At 52.0% G+C, this 23853-nt stretch overlaps 3 protein-coding genes and 1 long non-coding RNA gene across 8 annotated transcripts; 3 read left to right on the top strand and 1 right to left on the bottom strand.

The window, feature by feature from the left end:
* Window positions 1–23: 23 nt before the first annotated feature.
* On the top strand, window positions 24–8940 carry BAK1 (BCL2 antagonist/killer 1). Its single transcript, XM_015885267.2, has 6 exons — window positions 24–185; window positions 2433–2536; window positions 4108–4243; window positions 4325–4468; window positions 5800–5980; window positions 6122–8940. The coding sequence occupies exons 2-6, from the start codon at window positions 2452–2454 to the stop codon at window positions 6224–6226; spliced, it is 651 nt and encodes a 216-aa protein (XP_015740753.1). The 5' UTR covers window positions 24–185; window positions 2433–2451; the 3' UTR covers window positions 6227–8940.
* Window positions 7348–22479, bottom strand: LOC107324873. 5 transcript variants are annotated; one of them, XR_001559580.2, is made up of 6 exons: window positions 19313–22479; window positions 17879–18024; window positions 14404–14458; window positions 13218–13392; window positions 11374–12742; window positions 7348–9359 (listed from the first exon to the last, which is right to left on the bottom strand). It is a non-coding gene; the product is annotated as an uncharacterized LOC107324873 (long non-coding RNA). The 5 variants fall into 5 exon arrangements; XR_004309649.1 differs by lacking the exon at window positions 7348–9359 and having other exon boundaries at window positions 11328–12336; window positions 12626–12742; XR_004309650.1 differs by lacking the exon at window positions 7348–9359 and having other exon boundaries at window positions 11328–11568; window positions 12193–12742.
* On the top strand, window positions 11850–13778 carry TSPO2 (translocator protein 2). The gene is made up of 4 exons (XM_015885271.1): window positions 11850–11954; window positions 12141–12353; window positions 12613–12751; window positions 13239–13778. The coding sequence occupies exons 2-4, from the start codon at window positions 12181–12183 to the stop codon at window positions 13419–13421; spliced, it is 495 nt and encodes a 164-aa protein (XP_015740757.1). The 5' UTR covers window positions 11850–11954; window positions 12141–12180; the 3' UTR covers window positions 13422–13778.
* Window positions 18534–23766, top strand: APOBEC2 (apolipoprotein B mRNA editing enzyme catalytic subunit 2). The gene is made up of 3 exons (XM_015885266.2): window positions 18534–18879; window positions 22478–23025; window positions 23155–23766. Exons 1-2 carry the CDS (start codon window positions 18752–18754, stop codon window positions 23016–23018), a joined length of 669 nt encoding a protein of 222 aa, XP_015740752.1. The 5' UTR covers window positions 18534–18751; the 3' UTR covers window positions 23019–23025; window positions 23155–23766.
* Window positions 23767–23853: the final 87 nt, after the last annotated feature.

The following is a 23853-nucleotide window of genomic DNA, read 5'->3' on the forward strand; positions in this document are numbered from 1 at the left end:
TTGGGTTTCTATTTTTTTTTTCCTCCCTTCTTTTCCCTCCTCCTCCCCGGCCCTGCTCGCTTCCTTCCCCCGCGCCGCGCCGGGAGAAGGCAGGAAGGGAGGCGGCGGGGATGGAGCAGCTCCCCGGGGGGATGCAGTAGCTCCCTGGGGCACCCCCCGCCCCACCTGGTCCCCGCCGGGACGCGGTGAGTAGCGGGGACCCCCCCGGTGCCCCCCACCCCGAGGTGATGCGCTTTGCCGCCCCGCAGGGCCGGGCCGGGCGGTGCCGGCGCTCCGTGAGCCGGGGGAGGTACGGGGGGTCCGGGGGTACAGCGGGATCGGGGGGGGCTGATGGTCATCGGTTACAGCGCACAGAGCGCTGCAGCGAGAGCCGGGCCGAGGCTGGGGGTGGGGGGTATCGCTCCGCGCTGTTTTGCCCCGCGGAGCAAATATCGCCCCGTTCCGTGATATTTCCTCCAGGTTTGTTGGGGGTCGTTGTTGTCTGTTTTTTCCCCTTCCCTCGTGAGGCCGCAGCGGTGACAGCCCCCAGCCCCCTCCCCTTCCCTCCTCCCCCCCCGGCATCCCCGCACTGTGAGGTTGGGGGCGGCCCGATGGCAGAAGGGCAGAGCTGGGCTGAGCGATGTCCGTCCGTCCGTCCGTCCGTCCCCACGTCTGTCCCCGCTCCGGGCCGTGACCTCCGTGCGGGCATCGCACGTGGGGCTGCGCGCTTCCTGCCCGCAGTGCCGGGACGTCGGGGGGGCGGCGGCGATGGGGGCTCGAGGGCCGAACCCTGAGGCGGGGGGCACAGATCCCCCCCACCCCATCACCGGGCCCTTCCCAGCATCTTCCTGGAGCACAGGAATTGTCCTTTGGAAAGAAGAGCTGGGAGAAGTTGAGTGATGAGTATGTCATGGGGGCACAGGATGTGTGTCAGAGAGCTTTAAGCAAAGGGGACGAGGGTAAAATGAGAAACAGTTGAGGCAAAGGTCTTTTTTATGAGGGAAGCCTGCAGGAAGGCTGATTCTTTGCCTGCTATGTGCTTGTTAATAAAGATAAGATTCCCGTGCCATGGCAGAAGGATTGCTAAATCCACAGCATAGGTGCTGGCTGTGTCTTTTAACCCTTTGGGGATGGGTTGCACTGTGTGCAGTGCCTGGGGGTGCAGCCAGAGGTCCTGGATACGTGCAAAAGATCCACAGAGCCCCATGGTGCGAGAGAGGAAAGTGCTGCAAGGACCTGTCTTGAGAAGGAAACTGAAAATGAAAGTTCCTCTTAATGATGGCCCCATTGCAGCTCGCCACATTTGCTTCCTAAGGGTTTGGCAGACAGCAAGTTGAGGAATCACATGAGTCAGCTGCTCGCATGCTCACCAGACCTGCTGCAGGTTGAGCCATCAGAGCAGCCCCAGAAATTCCATGTTGGGGAATTCCCTACACTGCCCTAACCCTAATCCTAACCCTAACCCTAACCCTAACCCTAACCCTAACCCTAACACTAACCCTAACCCTGCCATTCCCTGAGCAGGGAGCAGCAGGAGAGGGGTGGCCCCACAGACCCCAGTGCTGATCCTCTGAGCTTTGCCTTGGATGGGGATGTTTGAGGTTGGGGAGGAAAAGGGAAATCCTGTCCCTGTTGGCGTGGAGGAAAAAACAGCCCCTCCATCTGTGTGTCAGCGGGGCTCAGAGTCCCTGAATGCAGTGCTGGGCCAGTTTGCATTGCCAGGCCCCCATCCCCACTTTGGATGCACTTTGTGCTCTTGTTTATGATCACAATTTGTTGTTGTTTTTGTTTTCCTTCTGCATAATCTTTATGTGTCAGCCTGGACTGTGTGTTGCCCCTCTGACCTCACCATAGGTGGTCGTTTGCCTGTAACCAGCACTTAAGTTTTGCCAGGGCTGCATTTTAAGCTGGGTGTCAATGGGTCTCTGGGAATTTCCAGCTGATGCAAAGCAGAAAACCCACCCGCTCTGCCCTGAGAACATGTACTGGCATGCAGAACAAAAGGCAGCAGCCGCAGGGATCCAGCCCTGACTTAAGGCAGGTGGCCCCACTTCCTTCCCTGCAGAAAGCTGGGCTGACGTCAGGGCGAGCAGCGGGCAGCAGAGCAGCAGATGAGCTTTGCAGAGCCCTCAGCACAGGTACATGTGGCTGCAGGGTGTCTGCGGGGTGATGGAGCTGAGCACTCAGCTGGATTTTCTCAGCTTGGAAGGCAGAATTAAATGGGGAGTTGGAGCCTCTGGATGTAGGAAGGGAGAGACCTGGTTTCTTGTAGGAGCTGTGGAAAGGCAGAGCTGCCTGCAAAGAGCTGCAGCCATGGGGTGGTTTTGCTATGGAGGGGCAGAGCTCTGCTGCTGAGCTCTGGGTGCCCTGCAGAGCTGCTGCCCTCTGTGCTGGGCTGTGCCTTCATCCTGCTGCTGCTGTGCCCCCCTCACGTCCTGCCTCTGCCCCTGCAGGTCCCACAGCATCTCTGCAATGGAAGGGAACGAGGGGGACCCACCCAGGGCCCACAGACGGCAGGGCAGCAATGGGCGCAGGTCATCACGGGAGATCAACTCAGGTAAAAAGGGTGACGTGATGTTCGGGGGGGGGAGCACGCTGGGGCTCTTTTTGGCACGTGTTTCTATGTGGAAGGCGGTGCTCTGCACCTCCAGGGCTTTTTGTAAGGCTTATAAAGCTCTGCGGGATGGAACGCTGAGCTCACACGCAGGTGGGAGATGCTGGATGTCATGGATGAGTGCAGTGAGCAGCCGGGGGGGATCGCAGAGCAAACAGCATGGGGAGCTGCTGGGAACCAGGCTGTGCTGGGAACCAGGCTGTGCTGAGCTGAGCTGTGCTGGGAACTCATGCTGCCCACCAGTGGGTGAAACTGGGAGCCAGGCTGAAAGGGACTGGGCACAAACCTCAGCTGGTTTGGTCCCCTGGTGATAAAATGCCACTGCACAGAGCGCTTTCAGACATGGGTGATTTCTTAACCTGTTCTGCAGGTGGACCTGTAAATAGGTGTGAGTCACCATGGCTCTGTCAATAGCAGAGGTTAGAAGCCCTCCCCTGTTTATGTACCTGAGCTCAGACCCGGCTCAGGGCCACTTTATTGCCCGATGGGGCTGTTTGTACCCTGTCATGGCCATCTCCATCATTAGAGCTGGATCCCCCATGAGCACAGTGCAGGAGAGAAAGCCGTCCTTCCCTTACCAAAGTCTATGAGGCATAAAAACAAATAAATGAGCGGAGCTGTTTACGTATGCTGATTTCCTGTTTGAGGCCAATGAGATGCTGTTGTGAAAACCAGTGAGAGGATCGGGCCCTGAACTCTAACCACACTGCTCTGAGCTGTGCTTCCTGTACTGCCTGCTGCCCAATACGGGGCTGCCAGGACCTGCGGTGGGATCAGGCTGGAGCCGATGGGCTGCTGCGCTCAGGGGGTGTTACTGCAAATGGAGAGGGGGAAGGAGGGTCCTGGCTGCTTCAGATCCCATAGAGCAGCTGAAGCCATCTGGGTTTGCCAACCTGCAGTGCCCATCTCCAGCACTAATAGATGAAGAGCTGTCCTCTCCCCTCGGGGCCAGCTGATGTTTCCAGGTTGGGGTACCAATATCTGTGCAAACAGCCGCACCTCTTGCTGTGTTCATGTATCCAAGGTGTCCTTGCACCACTAAAAATAGTGCCCGGGGTAGTTAGAGCAGGGATTTTTGGGTTTGCTTATTTCCTCTTTGCTCCTGCAGGCTGTTTGCTCGGCCTCTCATGAAACTGTGACTCATTCGGTTTCGTTTTCTGCTCACCACTCTGTGCTGCGCTGCTCTGTGAGGTGGGATTTGTTTATGGCCAAACAAACCCAGTCTGAAAGCAGCCACCACTGCTCAACATTGCCCTTCACCTACTGCATCTCATAGACCCATAGGATTGTAAAACATAGAACTGCATGAGTTGGAAGTAGTGGTGCATGTGGGCGCTCTTGTCACCTGTCCTTGGGCATCTGAAGTGCAGGCTGAATGGGAGGGGGTGCACACAAAGAGAGATTTAGGTACACAGCACAAATGTAGGCTGGAAAAGCCTACGTGGCTCCTTTCCAACCTGTGGAAGGCAGCAGCCAAGCTGCCTCTTGATTTCTGTCCCTCTTGCATCTCTCAGAGGACCAGGTGGCCCAGCAGACTGAGGAGGTGTTCCGGAGCTACAGCTTCTACCGCTACCAGCAGGAGAGAGAGGAGGGAGGGGTGGAGGTGCCCATGGACCCGGAGATCATGGAGATCCAGCAGGAGCTGGGCAGGTAAAATCTGCATCCCCAGCCCCGACCTGAGCCCGGCTGCTCAGCAGTCAGTGCCCATGACAGCCCACCTTCCCTCGGCAGCACCAGCAGCCAGGTGGGCAGGCGCCTGGCCATCATCGGGGACGACATCAACAAGCGGTACGACGCGGAGTTCCGCTGTATGCTGAAGTCCTTGCAGCCCACCAAGGAGAACGCCTACCAGTACTTCACCACCATCGCCTCCAGGTGAGGCAGCAGGAATTAAAACCTTCATGGCAGCCCGGAGCAGCTGGCCCCACAACACATGGGCTGCATCCGTCATCCACATCCCCACCCTGAGCTCTGACTGAGCTCACCGTTACGGTTCCTGTGTTCTCTGCCTGTCTGCTCTTGTTCCTATTGCACTTTCTTCACACTGTCCCCTTGGCAGCCCTTGCTTGAGCTCTCTGGGGGCAGAAACTTTGGGTTGGGAAGTGTGGCCAGGTGGATGTCCCAGCAGCAGTGAGAAGACTGGAGGCAAACACCCAGATGATGTTTTGCCCTTATTGCACAAGTCACGGCCTCGGTCTGTGCCCTGGGCTGGTTTGCTCTGCAGCCCTGATGGCATCACGCTGCCCTGTCGAGGTGCCCACAGAAGCTCCAGTTGTGCTTTGAGGGGCTCAGCTCTCGCCCCTCTCCCTGCATTTTGCCCTCAGGGCCACCTGGCTCTCTAAGACCCCTGGAGGGGTCCCTGGACCTGGTGCAGCCCCGTCCCTGCACCCCTCCGCTCGGTGTGTGTTGTCTAACTGCCTCTCTTCTGTCCTTTTCCTGCTCCCCTCTCCCTGGGAAGCCATGCTGAGCTGTTGGCACCGCTTTGCCACCCTGAGGCGGTTAACGCGCCGCAAGCAGGTAAATTAACCTCTGTCCCTTGGTGCTCCCTGTGTCCTCCTGCTCCATCCCAGGCTCCAAACTCCCTTTCCCTCTGTGACCAGTGCAGCCCTGCAGGGACAGCCATGACAGCACCAGGTTACAACGCAGGGCTGGAGCCTCCTCTTACTTTTCTTCTTTTATATTTCTTTTCTTTTCCTTCTTGCTAACCTTGCTGGAAAACAGGAACTCCCAAATCAGTGTCAGACCTGCACGCAGTGATGCGGTTTGTGCACAGCAGCTGACACTGGGAGCAGGAGCAATAGGCAGAGTGTATTGTGGAGCCCCCATCCCTTGGGAGCATCGCTGAAGGCAAGATCAGTCACTCATGGAGGGATCTGTCTGTGCAGGAAAAGGGAAAATCCTGCTCTAACACACCTCTGCCCCAGGTCTATATAAACATTCTTGCCTCTGGGTATGGCTGCACCAAGCAAGGGATGCTGTGTGCACATGGGTTGCAATCCTGATCCTGGCTGCACATGTAGCAGCATTACATAGCCACAAAAGCACCGCCTCCCCTGTGCTGCTGGGATGCTCCTCGAGCAGCACAGCATTGCCAGCTCTGCCCTGCAGCCCATGAGAACTGAGAGCCCCAGGCAGCACAGGGATGGAGCCAAGCAGGGCGTCCTCTCCCAAGGAGTGTTTCTAACCCAACATTGGCTTCGTTTCAGCTTGTTTGATAGCGGCATTAACTGGGGCCGGGTGATCGCACTGCTGGACTTCGGTTACTGCATGGCCATCTACGTCTACCAGCACGGCATCACGGGCTTCCTGCGCCGCATCGCCCGCTACGTCACCGAATTCATGCTGTGCAACCGCATCGCGCGGTGGATCGCCCAGCAGGGAGGATGGGTGAGCTGAGGGCACCGTGCCTGGGGGGAATGGGCAGGAGGGGGTCGGTGGGATCCAGCAGGAGATGGGAGCAGAGCAGAGCGTGGTCCCAGCAGGGCGCAGGCACTTCTAACGCGCTCTGCTCCCTCTGTTTCCCATCAGGTGGCTGCACTCGATCTGGACAATGTTTACATGAAGTACATGCTGGCGGTGGTGGCCCTGGTGATGGTGGGGCATTTAGTGGTACGACGCTTCTTCAGGCCCTGACCGCCGTGGGGTGGAGGTGGGGGTCCCGCCGAGCTCTCTCTCAAACCTCTGTTCCGTGGTGACACCTCCCAGCCCAGGGGCATTCAAGGGACCTCTGAGAGAGAGAGCAGCGTGGACCCGTCAGCCTCCCACTGCAGGACATGGGGCCTGTGCCGCCCAGGAGATGCCACCGGGAGCTACAGAGGGAGGGGAGGGCTCTGCTCTGCTGTCTGATGTGCCTCGCTGTGCTGCTGAGGGCAGAGCAGCGCTGTGACCTCATGGCACACAGCAGTGGGGCAGCAGAATGGGCTGCTCTGCAGGACCCAACACATTGCTATGGGGGTGCACCTACGTGTGCGTGTTGTGTCTGCTCTGTGCTGTTCTTAAGGCACTCCTGGGGTGGGCTCCATCCCACTCTGTGCCTGCATTTGAAGAGAGGTTCCAGCCTCAGTTGTGCTGTCTGTAAGTCACTGGAGGGGTGAGCCAGCATTAGGAAGTGTGGGGTTTGCTTTGTCTTCCCCCTTCTCCTGAGCCCGAGTACTTGAGCCTTCTCTTTCTTCATAACAAGCATCCCTTCCCTTTAAGAACCACACTGACAGTCAGCGGGAACACGCCTGGCACCAGCAGGCTGCCCGTGCCCACCCCACACTGCAGCTCCCCAGGGCTGGCACAGGTTGCCCACTCCCCAGCCCCGCTGTGAGCCCCAGAGCTGTGTGCCAGCAGGGCTGGGGAGCACCAGTGGTTTTCCAAACACTAAGAAGCTGCAGTGGGTGCAGGCAGCCTGCCCTCCTCCCATCCTGCTGGCTGCTTCTGCCCAGCACACTTGCATGCTGCCCCAGTGGGTGTCCCGCACTGCCAGTAGGAGGCACTGGGGTTGCAGCATCACATCCTGTAGGAGCTGGGCTGGAGGTGCAGAGAGCCCAGGGGATGTTTGAGCTGGGCATGGCACGCAGCCCTGTGCATGCATGGCTGCTTTGGCGAGTGGCCTGACCTTGTTCCATTCATGGCCGGTGCTTGAAGATGAGCTTTAGGAGGGGGAGGGCAGCCGGCATCGCTCCCCCATCTCAGATCTTCCTGACTTCTGCAGAACAGGGTGAGCATCCCAGCACAGACTGCCTGCCTTAGCTCTGTTCCTTTTACACCAGGCGACTCTTTAAGGTTTGAAACTGTGATGGCTTCTCTGAGCCAAACCCACCCCGTTCCAGCATCACAGGCTCCCAGGGCAGCTCAGCAGTTGGGGCAGCCAGGAGCCTTCAGGGCAGGGGATGAGCAATGGGGCTGCGCTGGGGCTCCTCCTGCTGCTGGGGGATCCCTGTGGGGCAGCCCCCTTACAGACAGCAGCAGCACAGCCCTGAGCATCCTCTGTGGGAGCCAAGGGGTGAATGCTGGGCCCTGGGCTGCCCTCCTGCTCCCCCAGCAGAGGCATTTCCTAATGGATGCCTGTCTGTCCTGTTCATAAAACCTTCCACTATCAGCTCCCCGCATCTATTCGTACCCTTGTCTCCAGATTCATCCTCAGTGTCTTGGGACTGCTCTGCCCCAGCACAGAGGACACCCGGCAGCCTTGCAGGACCGGCCATAATTTTATACCACTGATGTTCCTCAGGTTCCTGTGTTTTAATGAAACTTTTCAGCCTCTTTCTGTATCAGGGTCTTCCCGTGCTCATCGCTCTGTCCCCATGCATGCAGTATCCCTGCCCCTGAGCTGCACTCCCTGGAAGGACATTAAAATATCTGCTATATTCCTCTTTATCTCCCTGCCTTGGTTGCTTTCCCTGTAACACTGAGGTGCTGAGTGTCTGTGTCGTGCTGTGCCCAGGCTTTGCAGACGTGCAGATGCTCTGTAGTCCATTTGTCCCCTTTGCAAGTGCACTTCTTTGCATTTAACCACGCAGCTTCATCTGCCACCGTCTCACTGCTCCACTGCATCGAGCAGAGCTTGAGGTTCCCTGCCTGGTGGGAGCACAGGCAGCCTGCAGGTCCCCATCCCCACCTTCATTTCTGGGTCAGAACACCACCAGATGGAGCTTCTCTGCCGCGCTGAGCAACTCATTGCTCTTTTCCTCTTCTCTTACCGGACCCCGTTATCTGCGTGCCCTGCTGCTCTCAGCTGGATTTGTTGCAGAGATGAAAGCAGTACATTGGCTGCTCCTTACCTTGTTCACTACTTTCCAACACACTCTGGCAGCTGTAAGGGAGCACTGTGCTCATACAAACAGCCCTACGTTGTTCTCATCTTCCTGAGGTGCTTCGCCTTCTGAACCCAATTCAGATGTAAGGCCAGGGGACGTTAAATAAAGGAGACTCCTCAGCTCTGTGGTAGATGACCGAGCCTTGACGCAGTCTGTGATACCAGAACTGAGAAGGGAGTTTTTAACCTCGGTGCTGAACAAAGGGAAATTTCCATTTGTAGCCATTTATTTCATTTCTCAGGGCATTTCAAGGGGGAGCTGCCTCGGGATGTCAGCACGGTGCGTCCCTCTGCTCTCCAGCTCCTTTCCCTGCAGAAAGCCCTGCTCCATCCCAGCACAGCAGGGCACAGGATGGAGCCACGAAGCACACCTTGCACTGCAGGCAGGGGCTGCAGGGAGGTGGGGAAGGGGCTGCCTGCAGACACAGGGGCTGCGTGGGACACGGCGGGTTTGCTTTTACCACAAGATCCTTTCCTTTCACAAATATTCTGTTTTAAAGTGATGTAATATATATATATATTTGAAAATAAAATGGTACACACAGCGCAGACTCCTTCTGGTGCCCTTCTTTGCTCGAGATATTGCTGGGTGCATTACAGGTTCCCTTGCACAGATCTGCATGAGATGCTCAGCCTCCCATCTTCCAAATGCTTTGATTTCTCTTTCTTTACATGCTGGAGCCTGTATCTCTCTTTGCTGCGAGTCCCTTTGGATCTCGGCGTTCTTCCACCCTTTCACTTTATTTCCATGAAAGGCTGAAGAAATAAAGAGGATAAAGCAGTTGTTCTCCCAACAACAGTCTTCTCAAAGCGCCCTTTGGATGCATTTGGACGGGTCCATAATGCTCAGCCAGAGCGTTTGGATCCAGAAGCAGCAGTTGCTGAAGTTTTCTGGCTGGAAATGGCACTTCTGTTAACACAGGAGATTCTGGGATGCAGCAGCTCCGCCAGTTGGATCCTGGCCTTCAGTGAAAAAAAGACAAGAAATAAAGCCAATAAATGCAGATTTAGAGGCAGCGCATCTTCCCAGGTCATGTGGAAGCCTCGGATTAATAAATCAGGATGGAAAATGGCTTCAGCTGAAAATTCCGGGCAGCTGTTGCTTTTCCTCTTCGTACATAAACACTGACAATAAAAACCCCACAGGCTGATTAATGCCCCCACACAGCTCAGCACCAGGTTGGTGTTTCTACTCTGTCATTCTGCAGCCTTATCCTTGGGGCTGAGCCCTGGGGGTCCGCAGCCCGTCCCAACCCCTCGCACTGGGGTGGTTTCAATGCTGTGCCAAGCAATGGCAGCTCATGGGAGGTGAAGGCGGAATGCTGCGTGTCGCATTGGTGCCACGTGGTTAATTAACGAGGCTCAGCTCGAGCGCGATAATTTGTTAATCTGCATGGCTTAATTGCCTGCAGTTCTGAGCCTGTCCCTGTGTTAAGCTCCTCGTAAAGCGGGTGGGGGGAGCCGAGCTGTGTTTGCTCCTTTGGCTGCCAGGTGCTCCTTCTGCGGGCTGATAAGGCAGAGCCGCTGCCCCGGGTTATCGCTGCGGAGCAGCCCCGTCCCGCAGTTCAACGTTGCTGATGGGTGAGCAGTGCTGAGCCCCCCACCACGGAGAGCCAGGGAATGAGCATCATTACCAGCACCACATTTAATAGGACACCATTTCAATGTGCAGAGCAACACAGAGAATGGCTGGGGTTGGAAGGAAGGGACCTCGAGCATCACCACGTTCCAACCCCCATGTTTTATTCTGCAGTGCCAAAGGCAGCAGCTCTGAGCTGTTCGGAGTGTGGCAATTGTCACCAATGTCCCTCCCTGTCCCCTCAGCAGCTCAGTACAACAGACACAGCAGCCCAGCTTTATTGCTGGTGTAAATCAGGAGCTCTGCCAACCTGCTGGAGCGCTGCAGATTTATGCCAGGAGCTGACCTGGCATCTCTATTTTCAAAACTAGGGCAGATTGAAATATGCTGCTTTTCGATAATATATTCAGGTTAACGGGGCTTTTATATTTGGGCAATTAATCTTGCATAGAATGGAAACCTCTCGGGACAACGTGCGAAGGTTGCTAAGAAGAGGAAAACAAACGTGGTTGTGTAACTCAGCTCTCTCCGTCCCCTCTCTCATGAAAACATATTGCAGTGATACAACAGTGATCTAAAATCCAATAATAGCATTACTTTGATACACAGGAGCATAGCGAGATGTAATACAGCAATGATCTTACTAAGAGGTAATTTTACACTAAAACAGGACGAGGAAATGTGACTCAAAGTGGAATTACTGGGACATAAATCTGGGTAAGGAAGGAGAAACACAACTGTGCCCAAGGGAGGCTGCCCCATTCATGGCCAGGCTTGTTCCTCCTGCAGCACTGTGCACATCTGTGCTGGGCTCTGTGGGTGCCCAGGCTGCATCAGGTTGTCCAAGGAGGCTGTGGGTGCCCCATCCCTGCAGGCATTCAGGGCCAGGCTGGATGTGGCTCTGGGCTGCTGGTTGGTGACCCTGCACATAGCAAGACCAGGTGATCCTTGTGGTCCTTTTCAACCCAGGCCATTCTGTGATTCTATGATCTGAAACCATCCACCAGCAGCTGATTCACTCCAGCACTGGGCTCTTGCATCATGGCAGGAGCTCCCACTCACTCACAAGCAGCAGCAGCCTGTCAGGATGTGCAGCAGACCGCAGCCCGATGAACGCGTGTTGCATCCGTTATTTCAGAGTGGCAATGACTCTGGAATGCAAACACTGCCCCGGTAGCACCGTGTTGATTTATGGTGGCTGAAAATCCACCCCCCACCATGTCATTTTTGTGGGTTTTTGTTCCTTTCTCCTCCCTTCCCCCTTTGGAGCCCAATAGAAGAGCAGCTCTCAGTGGTTCTGTTACAGCAGCGATCCTGCCCCTGGCCATGGGATTCAGGTAATGACCCATAACTGAAGTAAATTAGTGTTTAATTCCCCATCCCTCGCAGACAGCTTACTAATGGAAATTGATTTCCAGCTTTCTTCTTTTCCACTCAACACGCTCATCTCACATCTTTATTTCAGATCCAAGTCCTTCCCGGTGACTTTCAGCCCGAGGGTGACCAGCGAGCTGTGCAGCAGCACCCAGCGATGGCAAAGGCAGAGGATCCCTGCAGACACAGCAGCTCCTCCTGCCCGAGCACTGAGATCCCCTGTTGGAATACATCGGTGCAGCTCATATCCCTGCAACACCCCCCAAAACTTCCTGCTATTACAGCCCTGATCCTCACCCACACCCCTCAAGCAGCTCATTTGCACAACACACTTTATGCTTTGGTACAGGCACTCTGCTCTGCCCCACACACCACCCCGAGCATCACTGCAGTGCCAGCCCCGGGGCCAGGCCATGCATGCAGGGCCCCAGTGTGGGCTCTGTGTAATCGGACCCACCCAGCGATGCGCACACACCCCTTTTCTCAGCTATTTGGGCAAAACTCAGCAGCCGTTCCCCTCCTTGCACTGGAGCAGCAGCGCAGGCAGACGGTGCCCTCGGATGTCAGACCCTTCTTTGCACGGCGGAGACGGGCAGTGAGAGACGGTAAGGCTTTATGGCTCAAACCCTATGGAAGCTTCTAAAGAGGAAAGCTCTGTAGTGTAATGATGGCAGCAATAACCCTCAGCACGGGCAATAGCAAAGTGTTAATTGTGAGTCAGAATCCTGCACAGGCGAGATCAAAGCAAGAAGAACCGATGTCCAAACTGATGACCGATGTGTGTTTTTAAGCTGCTACAGGCAAAGCTCCACTTCACGGCACCAGGGGAGGATGTGGGCTTACACCGTGGGTTTCACTGTCCTGCCTCACGTCGGGGGGTTCCTCGGCTGGTTCATCAACAGGAAGGAAACTCCAGTTTGGTACGAGAAGCTGAAGAAGCCGTCATGGTGCCCACCACGCAGGATGTTCCCTGTGGCTTGGACTGTCCTGTACACCGGCATGGGGTGAGTTCTGCACAGCACATCCACCCCATGGGCAGGGGCAGCTTCTGGCACTGTGATGGGACACTAATAACAACTGCTGCCATGGGGAAATGCTGTGAGCCACAGGGGTGGGAGATGAGAGCACTGATGAGGGGCACAGGAGCAGCAGCTGTGCACATACAGCAGCCATGCAAACCTCTGCTACAGGACAACCTTCCACTACACTATGGATTTATGCACTGTGGGACAGCCCAGCACTAACGAGTTTCCCTCTCCACAGCTACGCCTCCTACCTGATATGGAATGACCTGGGTGGCTGCAGCAGCAAAGCCATCATCCCGCTTGGCCTCTATGGGGCTCAGCTGGCCTTGAACTGGGCTTGGCCTCCCTTCTTCTTCGGTGCACGTAACCTGAAGATGGTAATGCATCCTGGGGTCCCTGCTGTGTGTTTGGGGCTTGTTTGGAGTGTTTCTACCTAGCACAGTGCAACTGCAAAGGGAGCTTTTGCTCTGATATAATTAATGCTGCACCTGGCTCTAGGCAATGGTATCAGCCCCTTCCACTCCTCACCCTGCTCCTCTGATAGCCAGTCCCACCACAGCAGGGCGGGAGATTCAAAAGTCAATAGCCCAGCTGGTGCATCTCCCCGTTAAGGACTCAGGGTGACAGATAAGCCCTTCTGAGAGTCACACCCTGCACAAGTAAGCAGCAAAGCAGCATCTCTGGGGTGGGTTGAGTAGCTGCTCTTATCAAGCAGTACAACACAACACAATGTGAGATCCGTGGTCCCTGAGGTCCCTTCCAACCCAAGCCATCCTATGATGACTTTTAGCAGGAGGGTTTGGAGTCTTGCTGCACTTTCCCAAGAGGAAGAACAGAACTAACCTTCTTCTCTCTGCTCTGCAGGCGCTGATTGACATCCTGTGCTTAGACAGCCTGGCCATCGGCACCGTGTGCTCCTGGTACCGCATCAACAAGGTGGCAGCGCTGCTGATGGTGCCCTACCTGGGCTGGCTGGCCATGGCAACCTGCCTCACCATCCGCATCTGGAAGGACAACCCTGAGCAAAAGACAGGGAAGAGCGAATAAGAGCAGGACCGAAATGAAGGGATTGTGTGAAACTAAACTACACCAGGATCTAATAATTCGGGGGATTTACTTTCGGATAGGCAGAACACACCTCCTCCCACCTTCATCATGGTTGTATGAAGGAGAGGTTTCCACCAGACACCTGTGTGCTCCTGGAGAGCAATCCTGCATCTTCCGGAACTTTCTTTCCACCATTGCTGAGGTTTGGGGGCCTCAATTTAATTTATGGGGGGAAAAGTGGTTGGGAATCTTCTTTCTGTCAGCTGGCTGTAGATTAAGGTGTGTGGGTTTATTTGCAAAGGTCTGGGAATGTAAAATAAATTGTATTTGCTTGCAATAAAATGGAGAATAAATAAATGCAAGTTGTTCTTGTCACACTGGTTTGGTATTAGGTTTGCAAAAGGGATCTGAGAAACTCAAAGGATCCCTTCTGGAGTCCATAGGCTGTGCATTAGAGCAGGCCATTGAGTAGATGTGATTGTAAGCAAAAGTAGGACTACAAAGCACTGAACACTGCAAGCAGCAGCAGAAAGATCATAAGCCAATTAAAGAAAGAAAGAATCACAAAGCCAACTATGTATTTCAGGGTTTGATATAACTGTGTGTTACCACTCATCTCATTTACAGCACTGCATCCTCCAGAAAGCCACATGGCAAAGGACAGGAGGGCATAAATTATTTCTCTCCAGAAAGAAAGTAATATCTGGGCTGCAGATTCAATTCAGTGGAGTTAGGGATGATTTAGGGCATCTGCACACCAGGATGCCTATCCTCTCCTTGTTAGCACAGCACAGCCACGAGGAGCAGAGCGGAGCAGAGCCATCTAGTGCAGCCAGGAGGAATAAGGCAAATCCTCCCGGCTCTGAGCTTCTAAAAGGGGAAGAATATGACTGAAATCACACCTAAGTTGGTAAATGACTCTTCATTTGGTACAGAACTGCAGTGTTTAATAACATTTTAAATGGGATACCTGGACACCCACCTGAACATTCTTTACAATCACTCCTCTTTTCCCTTCTTCCTATTTATTTTTTGTCCTGTTAAGGAAAAGCAAAACCTTGAATTAAATATAGACTTTTCTGAACTTTTCATATTTGCCTTCCCCATTTGCACAGCTGTGTGACTTGCTGACTTCTTGTCTTTATTTCAGTTCTCCCTTCCAGTCCACCTACACACGCACCAGCAGCTCCTCTGATGCTTGCAGTCTCTTGCAAACCCAGCAAATGCTCCTAATGTGTAACACATTTAATTGCTAGAAATCAACTGGGACCTCTGGGTCTCAGTCAAATCAAAGGGAAGAGGAAAGAGAACGCAGAAAGAAATCCCAGCCGTGACTTGGAACCTGGATTAGCCAAAACTTGTGAAATTTGCCTCTAACTGGGGATTTCACGGGAGGTGGCACATGGGTTTGCTCAGGTCCCTCCTCCCTGCCAGACACTGAGGGGCTTTTTTTCCCCAGGCCATCTGCAAGGAGCATGGAGGAATTCCACTAGAGCCAAAACAAACAAAGGCAGCTGGCAGGCTGGATCCATATCACCTTAGTGGGTATGGAAGGTGCTTGTCCAGCCCCCTTAAATTAGCCTATGGAATGGATACCATATCCCACCCCAGAGTCAAGGAATGTTCATAACACACAGCAGGACATGTCGTGGTATACGTGGCTCAAGCAGTGACTCAGACAAAGGCCATGCATTCATGACAGCTTTCACAGGGTCATGGCATTTAGAGGAGAGGCACCTCTCAGATCTCCATGTCCAGGGATGATCCCTGTCTCCAGGCTTCGGCCAGTCTGTCCATAAAGACATATTCAATACGAAACTGACTGCACACTTGATCTTAGCCCGACATGCACATCCTCAGCCTGCTGGATACACAATATTTGTCCATAAATAACATCTTTCTGCACCTTTCCATCCAGCCCCTTTCCCAACCCTTGTCTCATTCCATAATTTACTGTCTGCTCCAGAAAACACTCTGCCTTCAGCAGTAAAGAACTCAAATAGACTCGCTGGTGTCTGGAGCTACGTTAAAATAGAGAGTGAAACACTAGAGAGAATTTGCTGCTGTGTGTAAACTTCATTGAGCTGATGACAGGCCAGCAGCCCCTCATTAGCACAGCCCCCTCGTTAGCGCTGGGTGGAGCAGAGCATCAGCTCCAGGGCTCTGAGCACCCACAGCTGGGGCTGCTCCCAGGGAAACCGCACCCAGCAGCACAACCTGGAGTCAGCATTAATGCCAGCTGGACTTTGGGTTAATTGGACGGCCAGCAGCACCTGCTGGCAGAGCAGTAATGGGGGTGTGTGTGCTGGGGATCGTGGGGCAGGGATGTCCAGGGTTCAGCTGTGAAGTAAAGGAAGGTAAGGAGGTGAGAGCATCTCTTTGCTTTCACTGTGGCTCATTGCAGCTGAGTTATTGCTCTTTTCGCAGCAAACTGATGTCCTGCCCAGGGGGGATGTGGGCACTGCTCACATTGACCTGGTGGGATTCTGCAGCAGCTGAAGCCCGTGTTTTCCGACCCCTTCCCTTAAAACTTGGCAGTTGAGTCCTGCAGTGCAATGAAAGGGACAGGTGAGGGCCTCCAGGGGCTGCAGGATGGAAAGCTGCCTCTACACATCACTGTCAGTGAGTGTTTATTTATTTATCACGTAACGGTAGTTACAGCCGGAAAAAGCAGGAGGGGGATGGCTGCCAGACAATGTATCTAGGGAGATGTTTTGTTACTGCCACCAGCTGTCCCTTCGGAATAGAGAGCACATCTCAGCCATGACTCACACTGCAAGGGTCTTATTTCACTCTTCCATCTACCCGAAAATGTTCCTCCAGCCCAGGAATGCAATAAAAACCTCCTTTTCCTGGCAAGGACCTTCCACTGCCAGGTCTCTTCCACTGGCCCTTTTGTGATCAGCACAGAGCAGCCATTTTAACTGCAGTAAAGCAGCTCGGGCTGCAATTAGAGGACAAGCAGATAACCTGCCATGGAGCCAGGTCAAGGGATTACAACACTCTCTTTGTCAGATACTCATTCAAGATAAGAAAGGAAAAAAACAAAAAGCAAAACCCCATCAGATTGTCTCCAAAATCAGTGGGAAAAGTGCTGTGCATTGGGAGGGAGCCTCAATCAGATCTTAATAACTAAGACATGAGCAAAGCCTGCGGTGCAGGGCTGAGTCCTTCCATGGGAGGTTTCCCCATAGCTGTATTATCTAGTGGGGAAAGAACTCCATCACTGGCTCCAGCCATCAGCCCCACGCACGGATGCTCCTGTCCACACACTACAGGGGAATCAGGGTCATATCAAAACAACTGAACACAGCCGATCAAAGCTTTCATTCCTAAGGCTCTAATGCAAAATGTCAGCTCCACAGCAACTCGGTGGTGTCCCTTTATATTTTTGGCACAGGCGGGCACTGCAGGGGGGTGGATCGTGACTATTTAGTGCACTGCCCTAGATGGAGCTGTGAAGCAGCTGGGGAAGGGCTGCACAGAAGTAGAGTCTCGGTGCTACATTCCAGAGATTAGATAGGAGATCAGCCCTGAACTCTGCAGAGGGGCCAGTGAAAGCTAAGGCTGCAGGAAAGATGGGACCTTAACAGTCAAGAGCTTCCAAAAATAAAAGGAAAGCGGGTCAGAGTGAAGAAGGGTGAGTTTAACATACAGGGGGAAGACAGAGACGAGCTGTCACTCATTAAGAGAGGATCCCCATCCCCAAAAACACTCCCAAAATGTCAGAGGTGAGAGTAACTGGACAGGGGAGCTGGAATCTGAGCGCAGTTACAGGCGGGAGGAAAAACCCCACACCTGCCCCAAAGGAAAGTATTTTCAGCTTAAAAATAAATAGTTTTGCAGCAGGAAAATGGATGTTCCACGGATAGGATGTCTTGGAAGGTCTCAAACCCTTCGCTGTGCTGTTGTCACAATACTCTCCATGCCAGCTATGCCAGCCGTCACATAAACAACCTTCTCATCACTAGCAAACAGAGTGAAGGGGTGGGCAGTGTGTCCTGTCCCCAGAGCACATTTCAGTGATGCTATTAATGAAGAACTACAAAAGGTGTGATTCTCACAGAGCAGACAGCCAAGCTAGCAGGGGGCTGCAAATATCAGCCAGAAGAGAAAGGCATGCTTGGGATTTCATCAGGTTTGGCTCACGTGGGACTGATACAAACTTGAAGTGCTTAAACTGTGAGAAAATTTCCACATTGTCCTGCATTTTTTGAAGAGAAAATGCCCCAAACCGAACATACAAACTCCTTCTTAGGGTTCATGTGAAGCCCAGGTGAACCCTGAGTATCCTTCCAAGGCACCGCAGCCTCTTTGAGATCTGCCTGATGTACTGCTGAGCAAAGCAAACACCCTGAGCTTGTGTCAATAAAATCTTTATAGTCCGTCTCCTTCCTTCTATGAAGGACAGATTCCACACCCACAGCAGTTCAGTGCAATCACAATAAGCACTTTACCTGAATGCTCCAAGCACTCTGCCCTTGGCACGCAGCTCACAGCGGTCCCACTAAGTGCTGCCTCACCTCCAGGCCTGCACACACCGTCTGTCATCACATCTCGTCTGCCTGACTGCTCCTGAGCAGCCACCCAACATCTGCATCCCCTGCAGAAGCAAAAGGGAAAGAAACAAAAGAAGGATCTCTTTCAAAGCCTGCACTCTTATCCAGCAATGTTGGCACTGCTGGTGGGAGAAGTATTTTTTAAGTATTCAGTCAAAGAATAGAAAAAATAGAGAATGATGTGCTCAGTGCATGTGGATGGAATCGTCCTGCACCTGAAATACCCGCTGTGAGTTATCAGCCTGACTTCAGAACATCGGGGATAAAGTTCTGGCAAGGCCGAACCCACCACAGTGGGGATTCTCCAGCAAACCAAATGGGGCTGTTCCTCTCCCCTCCGAGCCAAAGCGGTGGTCCTTCAAGGTCAGCAAAATAATAAACTGGCAAATGGAAGGTAAATGGAGAACCTGCCAGCATTGCACCTTGCCAGCGACCTGTCATAGACATGGATAAATAGACACTTAGGCTTCCAGGATTTTCCACCCCTTGCTTAACCCGCCCACCACGAACCCGTCACTTCATTTTCAATTAAAAAAGGAGCGCGGGGGATCGTTAAAAAGACGTAGCAAGAGCTGGGGAAGGAAAGCTGAGAGGCCGGGACACCCAACCCCATCCAGCCTCTATCACCGCTTTGTTCCATATTTAGCCCCCGACAACTGCCCGTAGCTCAGGAACTCCCAGCTCTGTTTTTTCCCTCCCCCTGCTCTCCCCGAGCTTTCTGAAATCGCTTTTTCCCAGTGGCTGTAACCGACTGTCCTTATAGCAGAGAAGATGGCAGAAAAGCAGGAGGAGCCCAGCAACACCCAGAATGGAGAACCTGACAACGCGGAGGAGGGCGAGGGGAAAAAGAAGAAGAAGGTGAAAAGGGAAGATCTGCCGCCGTTTGAAATCGTGACAGGGTAAGGGGGTTCAATGTACAGCAGGTGCAGGAGGCTGACATGGGCATCTCCAGCTCTGATGGTGGGGAATTAAAGGCAGTATCTTAAGTCAGTGCAATTCTTGGTGTTCTTAAAGGGTTTAAGCATGGCTTTTGTGACCACGGGCCTTTGTTAAGTTTCAGCGTGTTTTGGAGCAGACAGATTCACCCCGGGCAGGCAGGCAGCCAAATCCAGCTGTTTTTATGCAAGCAGGGCTGTTTCTGTAGAATTCAGCAGTTCTTTTGCACTGCATGGAGCCCTGCTGAGTGCACTGGGATCGCTGCCCAATGCAAGGCACGGGCCCTTGATGAACACTGAGTATGGATTTCTTGGTGTAATCAATGGCTCGTCTGAACGTTTCTCTGCCCGTGTATCAGGAAGAATAGCCCTGCTATGGCTGATTTGCTTTACATACCTAAGGGACAGAGCTCCCAAGGGCTCCACGCTCACATCTGGAATCGGGCACTCAGAGAAGCCCTTCATGGATGGGCACCAAAACAAGAGGTGGTTTTCATGCCAGCACACAGCTCCTTCTGTTGTAGGGAATCTGGCCCTCGAAAGAGGAGATAGAACAGATCTGCTAGGAAGCTGAACTCATCAGACATCACTGACAGCAGCTACACAAAGTGTAACCTGCTCTCTCTAAGCACTTCAAAACTCTCGTTGCTCTAGCATAAGGATGCCCTACGTAGTTCTTCCCTCTGAAGTCACCAAGGCAGTGTCCCCAGTGCACAAACCAGACCCGTGATTTGTTCCAGCTGCTGCAATGCAAACCTCAGAGCAGACTGCAGAACCCCAGCAGGAAGGCTGCTCCCTGAGACGTGGCCACCAGTAAGGGAGATGCTGCAAAGTGTATTTGGGTGGCACTTCTGAAAGCCAAGCATGAGGCTTCATCTCACACATGGGTTACACCCCTGCACAGAGATGACAAAAAAACTATTTTCTTCTTAAAATGCACATGCCCTTAAAATCACTGAGTGGATTCACCTTGGGCAAAGCTTTTGTAGGAGCGAGTTGAACTCCGTGCTCTGCTGTCTGTGTATGTGAAGCTGGTAGCAGCCTGTTTTCTTTCCCTATGCTGATACCAAGCAAGACAAGAGTTGCAATCCCTGAAGTGAAAGTCCTCAGCTATTTGGTGAGGAACATGGAGCTGTCAGTGTGGGTGTTTATACTGTGCTCATTACGACACTGCTTGAAAACTGGTTATTGCTATCTGGAGAATTCCCACATAGCTCATGACCTGGCATCCCCTGATTATTAGTTTAGGACAGATATACTGGGTATTAAAGGCGAGAATGGGGAAGCGAAGCAGAAATCCCAGAGGACCCTTAAAGATGTACAGAAAAACCCAGCAATCTTGACTCTCATTTTGTTAAGGACCCCATCACTGTGGGCTGTGCCTCAACCTGCTCTCATCACTGCTCTCAACTCCTAATTACTTACAATTTTTCAGCCAATAAAGCCAGATATGCGAGTTATGAGAAAACAACCGCCACTGTGCAAGCACTTAAATTCAATTACATTGCCTACTATTCAAGGATTCCAGTTTTAGCCCTTGGATTAGGGGCATCTTATGACACGCAGCCAAGTGTTCAAGCTGAGGCTTATAGCAGAGCCTGGCAGACCCAAAACACGTTGGGAAACTGGTCACTGTTTAAGAACATGAACTTCCCCTCACCTTGTTTTGTGTCAATATTTGGCTCAGTGCAGCCCTGGGAGCTCCTGCTGTGTGTTTTTCATGACATTTAAGTGGATGTATTTATTTAGACATTACCTAGAGTGTAAATGAGGCTCCTTCCAGCAGGAGGTGATAAACCCTTGGTTTCTGTTACTGCTGATCATTACAGGACCAGCGTTTATTTGTGAACAGTGGGCAAAAAGTAGCAAAAACTTCAGACCTCAAAGGCCCCCCAGCCCCAACCCTCCATATACACAGCTCACATACAGGTCCTCAAAGTTATGCCAGTATTAGAGAGGGAAACGGTGAGAAAACGGCTTCTCTATTTGCAAAAGAAAAGCAAGCAGAAAAGCTATCAGCCTAGTGATCAGAATAGCTGGTATTTGTGTATTTTAACAGATTTACAGTTATATGCAAGACAACACAAGACTTTATTTAGCACCTACAGCAAGACAGGGTCTGGTATAAGAAATACAGGAATGGAACTTAACTCCTTGGTGCATTTTGTTGGCATTCTGCTTTTCTAAGTGTGCTGTAACTCAAAGGGGACAGAAAGCAGCAGACAGCATCAAAGCACGCAAGCAATCCTATGGCACACGTGGGTGCTCTCCCTTGCTGTGGGACTTCCCAGTCACTCAGGGGACCAGAAACACCTTGCCCAAGTCCCAGCAGCTGGGAAGTCACAGCAAGGACACAACTGAGCCTCCTCAGGACTGTTTACAATTCACACTTGTGCTGAAGTGCCCTCCCTTCCCTGATTTACATGGGATTAAGGAGATTCTTGCTAACCAGCAAACACAGTTTACTGCTTGCCTCCGTATCCACCATCAGCAAGTTTTCCAAGCTCTCAGCCAATTACTTAGACGCGGAAAAAGCCCTTAGCTTTGTTTACATTCTTTATTGGAAACCTATTCATTAAGCCAATGCACATTCCATGCTGCTAGAAGGACAGATTGAGGTGAACATCCCAGATAATCTCAGATGGATGCCAGTATGATGAGCACAGGGATCTGTGTAGAAGGTCTGATTAAACAGTGAGTCAATGCACCCTGGAACAGATCGCTGCTGTTTAAACTGCTCACCAACACATACGTGCTTAATTTCATTCCTGATGTCACAACCTTGCAGGCATGAGAGTTGAATCAGGAATTGACTAATACCTGCGACTGATGTGACACATTTAAACACATGACATTACTTTAAAACAACTTGTGCCCACACAAACTTGACTTTGACACAAGGCAACACGTGGCTCATTGCACTGAACATAGCTGGACTTTCAAAGAGATCCTGAATTAAAGCATCATTAAAACATTATCTGAAGAGTCATTTGTAGCTTTTCTGGGTAGTTTAGAACTTGTGCACATCAGTGCAAGCTCTCAGTGCAACCCAGAGCAGCATAAACCAAACCGTACCAAGCCAGCATGATTTGTTTGCTCAGTAACCAAAACAAAAGCCTGTATCCACACTCCTGCTGACCATCCCTCATGAACACAACTCCAGCTAAGACAACTCTAGCACAGAAAGCCCCAGACAGGCTTTGCTATTCAATCCCAGCTTGGGTAGACCTTGTCTAAACAGGACTGAATAACGTGTTTAATAATATAGCTTAGAAAGCAGTAGAAAATCTACTTCTAGTAAAACTTCTGGAGCCAGGCTGGCACTCCAAACATGCGTTGTTATAAATCGATGACATGCAGAAAGAATTAGGGTACTCTGTGACTGACAGCACCAACAGACGTTCCCCATGTAGCTGCTGTTCTATGCATGATGCTGCTTCGACTCATCCATCTCAGTGCATTTTGAAGAATAACCATCTCTTCCTCGTAGCCAATTAAGCCAATGCCAATAACTTTTATTATCTGCTTTCTGAGCCGTTTCTCCCCTCTCTGCTTTCCACAGGGAACGCCTCCCAGCCATATTTTTCAAGTTCCAGTTCAGGAACGTGGAATACAGCTCAGGCAGGAACAAAACCTTCCTGTGCTACGTCCTAGAGACCCAAGGCAAAGAGTCAACGACTTCGCGGGGTTACCTGGAAGATGAACACGCAGCCTCCCATGCAGAAATCGCTTTCTTTAACACCATTTTGCCCAAGTGTGAATCAAGCGTCCGCTACAACATCACCTGGTACGTCTCCTCCAGCCCCTGCGTGGCCTGCGCTGATCGGATAAGTGAGACCCTAAGGAAGAACAAGAACCTGCGCCTGACCATCATGGTAGGACGCCTCTTCATGTGGGAAGAGGCAGAAATGCAGGCTGCCCTGAAAAAGATGAAGTCTGCTGGCTGCAAGCTGAGGATTATGAAGCCTCAAGACTTTGAGTACGTCTGGCAGAACTTTGTGGAACAGGAAGAAGGAGAGGAAGCAAAAGCTTTCGTGCCATGGGAGGACATTCAAGAGAACTTCCAGTACTACGAGGAGAAGTTGGCTGAGATTCTGCAGTGAAGCTCACGTGAGTGATGGCTTCTATTTGCTCACCTGGCTCCCTGTATTAGTATCAAGCTTCTTTTCTTAGCCTATTTATGCAGTAAAACATAAAAGCATTTGAAGCTTCTAACACGTTCCTCTCCCCTCCCTCCAGGCCCATCTCAGGAAAGATCTGCACAGAGACACAACAGACTCAGACATCTGGGACATGCCTGCTTCCCACAGCTTTGAATCCAGCAGATGCAGCACCAGCTTCTGGAATGTTAGGCCCCAATGGACTACAAATACATGTACAACAGCTCTTCAGTGTTTGGAATCTTTGGTTGTTCCTCTCCACTTCCCTCCCCCCCAAAACAAACCTATGTTGCCACTGCTGACAGGAAAAGTGCTGTGGTTAAAGCCTTGAATGAGATGCATTGCAGTGGAGCCACAGGAAAGAGCTTAGACCTCACATACCAGGATTACTCTGAGATAAAAGACTGTAGAACAAAGCTTCTGATTTGATAAACTCATTTACAAAACACATGCTTCATCAGTATTAAAAAGAAGATAAATAAAGTTCTATTCCTCTGTCCTCCTCAATAACCGCAATTTAAATTACAGTTGATTTCTTAATTCTACAATTATGATGGAGCCCCAAATACTTGATTTCAAATGCATCAGATACAGTTTTCCCCTTGTTCAGTATGTCTGTGATATAAACCTGGGCTAAAAAATGAAATAAAATTGGAGCCCGCTGAAGGAATAAAGCAGCGTTACAGCGTTATCTCTTCTCTACTTCAAAGAGGTCCTAAAATTGCTCTGACAGGTGAGGCACCGTGGGACACCCACAAATGAGATATTTCATACACCT

This window comes from Coturnix japonica, chromosome 26, assembly GCF_001577835.2.
Source record: "Coturnix japonica isolate 7356 chromosome 26, Coturnix japonica 2.1, whole genome shotgun sequence".
Lineage (NCBI taxonomy): Eukaryota > Metazoa > Chordata > Aves > Galliformes > Phasianidae > Coturnix > Coturnix japonica.

Bases quoted from the DNA above. Each gene is read 5' to 3' on its own strand.
- APOBEC2 (XM_015885266.2), top strand. From the start codon at position 18,752: ATGGCAGAAAAGCAGGAGGAGCCCAGCAACACCCAGAATGGAGAACCT. The intron at 18,880-22,477 runs GTAAGGGGGTTC...TGCTTTCCACAG, and splicing joins CCGTTTGAAATCGTGACAGG to GGAACGCCTCCCAGCCATAT.
- TSPO2 (XM_015885271.1), top strand. From the start codon at position 12,181: ATGTGGGCTTACACCGTGGGTTTCACTGTCCTGCCTCACGTCGGGGGG. The intron at 12,354-12,612 runs GTGAGTTCTGCA...CCCTCTCCACAG, and splicing joins GTCCTGTACACCGGCATGGG to CTACGCCTCCTACCTGATAT. The intron at 12,752-13,238 runs GTAATGCATCCT...TCTGCTCTGCAG, and splicing joins GTGCACGTAACCTGAAGATG to GCGCTGATTGACATCCTGTG.
- BAK1 (XM_015885267.2), top strand. From the start codon at position 2,452: ATGGAAGGGAACGAGGGGGACCCACCCAGGGCCCACAGACGGCAGGGC. The intron at 4,244-4,324 runs GTAAAATCTGCA...TTCCCTCGGCAG, and splicing joins ATCCAGCAGGAGCTGGGCAG to CACCAGCAGCCAGGTGGGCA. The intron at 4,469-5,799 runs GTGAGGCAGCAG...GCTTCGTTTCAG, and splicing joins TTCACCACCATCGCCTCCAG to CTTGTTTGATAGCGGCATTA.